The 7,548-nt window shown below is 35.2% G+C and overlaps 1 protein-coding gene across 1 annotated transcript; it reads left to right on the forward strand.

The window, feature by feature from the left end:
- Positions 1-1,326: 1,326 nt before the first annotated feature.
- LOTGIDRAFT_75952 (hypothetical protein) lies at positions 1,327-2,590 on the forward strand (the record flags this gene model as incomplete). Its single annotated transcript, XM_009056464.1, has 4 exons — positions 1,327-1,436; positions 1,656-1,815; positions 2,051-2,195; positions 2,418-2,590. Coding segments are annotated over 4 exons (588 nt in total), but the record flags the coding sequence as incomplete, so codon positions are not given.
- Between the last annotated feature and the right edge of the window lie 4,958 nt (positions 2,591-7,548).

The following is a 7,548-nucleotide window of genomic DNA, read 5'->3' on the forward strand; positions in this document are numbered from 1 at the left end:
ATTGATGATAACTAATCAACGAATTTACTATCGTACAACGTGATATAAAGTAATATACGCCCACTAGCAGCTTTGATTTTAAATAAAATATTTGAAAGTATAGTCATAATTATCAGTATGGCCCACCAAGTTTCGTCAAAATCCGTCAAGAATTGTGCCTTCTAAAGTGTTTACGTGTAAAAAAAAAATTCAAAGTTTTTTCAAGAACAAGGACAATAACTCATACTATTTATCATCTGATTTTCAATAGACTTCATCCTTGGGTGATTACTAACACTCATACCAAGTTTCATCTAAATCCGTCAAGAATTGTGCCATCTAGAGTGTTTACGTTCTAAAAATTGAACACGTTTTCAAGAATAATACTCATCCTAATTATTTTTCGATATTTCTGATTTCAAAAAAGGTTTCATCTTTGGGTGACACTCACACAAAGTTCCATCAAAAGTCTTCTAGAGGACAAGGGCAATAACTAATACTAAACATTTTTCGAGTTTCAATAGGGTTTATCCTTAGGTGATTACAAACAACCATACCAAGTTTTATCAAAATCAGTCAAGAATTGTGCCTTTAGAGTGTTTACGAGCAATTGTGGATGGACCGACGGACATGGGTGACGGCAATATTCGCCCCCGATTTCATGTGAGCGTATAAAAAGCAGAGCGGCGGCGACTTGTGGCAGCAATATATTTTCGGCGGCTCACAGGTCTACTATGAAGGGCTGTGGTCTGGAGCTCGTGTTAGGAATCTATTTCCTTCATATACAAAGCCTTAGAGCAATTATTCCTCATAGCAGAATACTGGCGTCTACTTAGCAATAGTTATAAAACCTGTGGCAAGGTATTTTCGTTTAGTGGGAAACTGAAAATTGTCATGAGCTTTATGAAGTATATTTAATTGAGCCATTGTTCCAGGGATCTTTATTTTAAATATGTACGCATACAGGGAGAAACAGGCTTCCTTCCCAATATGGACAGTAGAAAGTTGAAGATTCAGTTATTTACAGCACAACTATGAAAATGTTACATTCTTAGCGTGGTATACTTGTCATGCAAAAACTCCACTATATAGTTATGACAGGTAATGTGATTTTGTAATTAACAGGGCTTGTCTTGTCTGTTCTCGTCTCGAAACTAGTACAAATCATCCTTGAAATGACATAAACAATATATCATTTATAGATACTATATGAGCTTATCTTTATCAAATACCTTGACACGATTTATTTCGATTATATCGAACACCTAAACATTACAAATGTCTAGAATTTTAAATCATTTTTGCGTTTTACTATTCTTTGGTATAATCGCTGCTGAAAATGTCTATGTTACAACCAAGTATGGGAAGTTAGTAGGCAATCGATACAATATCACTCACGATTGGGCAATTGATACTTTCTTAGGAATACCTTATGGAGCTCCGCCTACAGGTAAGTCGTGTCAATTGGGAATACGTTTGTAAAATATTTTATTGCCCCTATCATGTTAAACTTGTTTTTGATGTTGATGAATAACTAACTCTTGCTAACTATAGCAGACGACAGAGCAATGAAATATTTTTCTACTAAAAATTATATTTGGCATAAGTCGGCATTCGTTGACAATTTTTGTTTCGTCATTTACTTTTTTCTAAATTTCTAATTCAGGGTCTTTAAGATGGAAGAAATCAGTGCCAGTAAAGCCATGGACAGGTGTGAAGTCTGCACAGAATGCTGGAAATATCTGCTGGCAGAGCGGGAGTGATTCATGGATTCCTAGAACGACCACTTTTACACAGTCTGAGGATTGTCTCAACTTAAACGTATATAGACCGAGGGTGGGTAAAAACATTGAATTAGCTCATATTATCTATGTGACTATCAAAATTGATGGCATGAAATGTTTATTGTAAATTGATTGGAACTAAATGTATAATAATCTGAGGCATTAACGTGAAAACGATAATGATATAATAAACAGTTCCAAACTTAATTTTTTTTTATTCTCTCAGGCATAATATGAGAATTAAAACACAAATAAACATCCATCAGAGAGAGTGTTTTTGTTTTCAGAAAATCAATTTATCTTTAATACCAGTAATGGTGTATATTCATGGTGGGGCATTTGTTAGTGGTTCCGGTTTGGAGCGTAATGGTGAACAACTTGCTATGAAAGATGTTGTGGTTGTTACTCTAAACTATAGGCTCGGTCCTCTGGGTAAATCCTTTCGAAAAATTGTTTGTAAGATAATGAATATATATTGTCATTGGTAATGGTTTCTTCTTCACGATTCTCGTGATCTATTAAGATAGAATTTTTTGATCTAATTTGAAACGAGCAAAGCTAAATTCACTTTGCGACGAGATATTTTTGCACATGCCTTTTGTTTAAGAATAGGTTTGAAAAAGATAATTGAGTGAAGATTAATCTTGCTGATAGGTTTCCTATCAACTGAAGATCAGGCTGCTCCGGGTAATTTTGGTCTATTAGATCAACTACTCGCTCTACAATGGGTACAGGATTGTATTGGTGATTTTGGTGGTGATGCTGATAGAGTAACTGTATTTGGTGGCAGTGCTGGAGCTGCTAGTATTTCATTACTATTAACTTCGCCATTGTCCAAAGGTCTGTATGATTTTCAAAGTTATAAGGAGAGAAATCTCGAAGTTTATGCATGGAACAGTTATACGAGCAGTGGCTCAACTACCATAGGGAAGGGTTGATACAAGTGTACGGGCCCCAACCTAGAAGAAAATACAGTAAGAAGACTGACAGAAGGGTCCCAGAATGCAGGAGAGCATATGTTTAAAGACGTATTCCCCTTAAGTTCACGGGCCCCCTCTCATCGAGATGAGTCACTGCATAAAAGATGTGCCATATCGTTTCTCAAATAGTTTCGGGACGTCACAGTGATAAGCATATTATCAAAAGACAATAAAGTCTACCAAGTGATGATTTTGCTAAAAGTCGTTGTCTATTGTCTGATTGAGGCAGGGTGGTTCAATCTGGATTCGCACAAGAAGACATGAAACTCTTCCGCCTTTTTTCATCGTTATAGTTCTATATTGCAGGTTTATTCCATGCAGCAATATGTGATAGTGGTGTAGGCTTAGCTAACTGGGCTTTATCAATGGACACTGATATTTATAGACCTCGAGATAGAGCTAGGGCATTTGGTATTAAATTTGGATGTAGTAGGGCTACTACACAAGAAATCATAGATTGTTTAAGAACCAAAGATGCCAAGACCATCAGTCAAACCTCTATCAAGGTATCTGACCAAAACACAACATAAAAAATAGGCTCGGCTTTGAACCCTCTCCGACCACCTCTTTCCCCATGTAACACTGTGAAATTTCTTATCAGTGAGTTCTTGGATACTTGATGCCGTGAGCTCAGCTTGGTTATTCGGGCGTCTTTTTCTCGGAAGATAACGAAATATTTTTAGAGTGTACCTGTTATTAATTGGTCAATCACTAAAATCACTAAATTTTACTTAATCATCAAATCCATTTACTGTAGTTCTTTCGAGAATAAGATCAGTTGATTCTTCGTTAGATCTGGTCGGGTCGAATGACATCAGACAATTCACCATTTGTAGGTCGCGTTGGATAGATTAGAATGGAACCCCGTTGTAGACACATACCACAACACTGTTCCAGATTTACCCATGAACAGTTGGACTAAAGGAAACGTATTAGATATTCCAGTCATAAGAGGAACCAATAGTGGTGAATGGGCTCTCAGTATTGGTAAGTATTGGTAGACAAAGTGTCAGCATTTGGAACTGGAATACAATCGATATAAGATGGAGGTTAGTGTCAATGACAAACAGTGGGTAGTGAGGAAAATGTTGCATTAGTTTACAGTTTGCAGAAGGGCGATCGGACTCTTTATTACTATGAAACTAATATTTTTACAGCTAAAATTCAAGGAAAACATGATGGTATAAAGGCCAGTTATTTTTTGGGTCAAATAAAAGAATTTTGTGATAGAAGATACATTAGAAATAGGAAAACTATAGAGAACGATATTAAAATGGTTTATGCTACACCTTATAATTTATCAACACCACAGAATGTTCGAGATTCTTACCTTCAGGTGAATATTTGTCTTTATTTAAAAATATTTATTTAAATGATTTGTAACCTCGGTAGATCAAGATTTAAAACTTCATCAGTACTAAACCCTGACAAAGATATATTTATATTTCGCAAACGATATTAAACCAAAGTTCTATATTGGAAAAGTATTGATATTTATACACATATTATATAATGTTATTTACTAAAAAACAATCTCGATTTTTTTTCCGTCAAACTTCTGACCCCAGGTGGTGTGTACATTGTAAATGATTAGGTCCAGTATTATGGTTGTCTTCTCAGATAGCTCTCCTTTGGAAAGTCTAAATTTGTATGTTTTCAGTTTCTGAGTGACAATATTTTCACGGCACCAATTGTACTAGAAACCCAATTAGATGCTAAACTCGGTGGTAAAAATAAAAACTATTTATATGTGTTTAGTTATGTAACTAAAAATACTCTACCTAAATGGGAAGGTACGTTATATTAGGAAACTATCGTGTTAAAGCTGAAATAAGTTCCACCATTCCTATCAAAGTTGCTTTGACAAGATAACAGTATAACTTTCAGTGCCTGTAATCGTGGTAAACGCAATGTTTTGGACGCTGTCATCTTCAAAATCTAGTCAATGACAGTCTCGAACTTAAATTGTCCTATTTCTACTTTAACTTGTATAATCAAGCCGACGAATTACGCGAACCGTTTCCGGGTGTGTTTCTAGATGCTCTAGATAATGCAAATCACGTATCTTTCGTGCCATGTATAGTCTATTTTATTTTACAGGAGCATCACATGGAACTGAATTGCCGTTTGTCTTTGGTGATCCATTTCCTAATAAAGGATCTGATATAGATTTAATGATGAGTTTAACTATGATGAATTTGTGGACAAATTTCGCTAAATATCAGTAACTATTACATTTATTTGTATGGATATATATTTACTATAGTCAGGTTTAGTTGTAGAAATGTCACCCTTTCCAATAATATTGTAGATCGCTTAGCAAGCATATTATAACTACACTATCAATCCCGATATCGATCCCTTGTGTCGAATATTGATTTGATTTGATAACCGTTGAATTCCTTCAAACCCGAGGGTATGTAGTTTATACATATTTTTCAGTAATCCCACACCTCAACCAGTTTATGGATCAACATGGCAACCTTTTACATCAGTTAATAATCAATCCTATTTTTTACTCGACTCCAGTACACCTACTAACCATATCAACTTTAGATATGAGGCGACTAAATTATGGAGTATTGCTATACCAGCTTTAAAAGCAAAACAGGGTACAGACCAAACTGTAATCATTGGACGTAAATAAAACGCTTTTCTCTGTTCGAATGAACAATGGTCCATATTGCCAAATAAGGAGCACACGTTCCAGTAAAATGATCTAAACAAAGGGCAAATAAGAAAATCCTAACGATTAATAAGATCAATAATCATCCCTGTATACTAATTAGTTTTATTGAATCAGGTGGTAAGGGTTGGGATATCGTTCTTCGCCTAGAGTGGCGGCGCCAGTGGGGGTACAGGGGACAATTATGGGGTAGCTCAATTCACAGGGATGGGCATTTGTCCCCTTAAAAAATTGTGCACCTCCGAATTTAATGTTTTTGCCCCAAAATACATGTCAGAATGCACCAATTCAATTCAATTTTTGCCTTCCCTTGCAAACTCAGCCTCGACAGTAAGTTGTCCCATTATGGTTACTGGCTGCCCCCAGTTTCGGGAGGCTGGCGCCGCCACTGCGTCCAAAAGGGTTCAAAATTTGTTCCGTTTTTTTTTTATTGAACATAACACATAGCAGTAATTGCAAAATATACTGACATCACTCAACTTGTTTTCATTACGAATATTAAGTTTTGGGAACAATAGAGAAAAGAAACTAGAGCTGTGAACAGCTCCGAGCGTGGCAACGAGACCTTATCCCTTGGATTTCGAACCTTTTGAAACTTCTCGTCTGTTAGCTTCCAACTCCGGTGCTTTTAAGCCTACAATTTTTGAACAAGAGATTAAAACTTTCGGGTAGCTGATAAATAAATCAGTTATGTAATTACACTCAATATTCTCAGTTTGTAAAACAAAATTTATTTATACTGCATCAGATTAACCTCTCAATTATTCAACTGTTTGGGTTTCCATATTTTGTTGAAAGAAAGTTCAAATTTACATGTTCGCTAATTAAGGTTTAAAAGAGATACAATTCACAAATATTAGAAATTATTTTTAATTTGAGTTCTAATAAAGATAGAAAAAATCCAACTGTTTTATATTCTGCGAATTCACAGCTTTAAATGGGGGTATTTCTTAAATTTGTATGCATAAATTTTGCAAAAAAATATATATATTTTGAGGGTTAGAAAATTATGTAATGAGATTAAATTGTTGTCTGGCTCACTGGAGAGGTGTGCAAAGTTTAAACCAACAGATCTGTCCACAATGCTGTATAACACTCTTAACACCAGTCAATCAGCTTCACACTAAGGAATATAATTCAGAGATAAAACCAGAAAATTTAGATTTTTTCAAAATGTATCTAAATTTAATGATTTGAATTTTTATAACAAAACCACCCATGTCACATATCGTTAGAGAGAAAAAATGAGTACATCCTAATTAAGAAAAACACAATTCAGTTGCATCCGATGTTCCTTGTGACGAAGAACACCCAAGGTATATCGATTTTCCACGCAAAAATATTTTCTCCGTTACAATAGACAGTGTTTTAATATCATTTGTAGAACGATATCTAAAAATTAAAACAGAGCCTGAGACATGTTGTTAAGAGTATTACGTCGTGCGATCTTCAGATAACTGATCAATTTCAATCTGCGTTCTACTGAAGTTTTACAAGTAGTATTTGTTCTCGTGTCTGATACATTTGTTATGCAAAACACCACTGTGTAGTTATAGTTATGGTAATATGGTAATATGATATCTGTGTCACTACGATATCAGCTCAATACTTTGAATGACATGACCATTATAACATTATCGTTTAAAGATAATACACGTGCTTATCTTTATCAAATACCTTGACACAATCATTCGATTACACCCGACATCGCAAATGTCTCAAATTATAAATCATTTTTGCGTTTTACTATTCTTTGGTATAATCGCTGCTGAAGATGTCTATGTTACCACCAAGTATGGGAAGTTAGTGGGCAACCGAAACAATATCAGTCACGAATGGGCAATTGATACTTTCTTAGGAATACCTTATGGAACTCCGCCTACAGGTAAGTCATACCATTGGAAATACTATTATAAAGAAATTTGGCATAATTCGACATTCCCTAACAATGCTTAGCATAATTTTGAGTTAAGATGTTAACTAATTTTCTGTATTTTCTCGCCAAGATTCTTTAAGGTGGATGAAATCAGTGTCAGTAAAGCCATGGACAGGTGTAAAACCTGCACAGAAAGCTGGAAATATTTGCTGGCAGAGCGGGAGTGATTCCTGGATTCCTGGA

Source organism: Lottia gigantea (assembly GCF_000327385.1).
Source record: "Lottia gigantea unplaced genomic scaffold LOTGIsca_28, whole genome shotgun sequence".
Classification (NCBI taxonomy): Eukaryota; Metazoa; Mollusca; class Gastropoda; family Lottiidae; genus Lottia; species Lottia gigantea.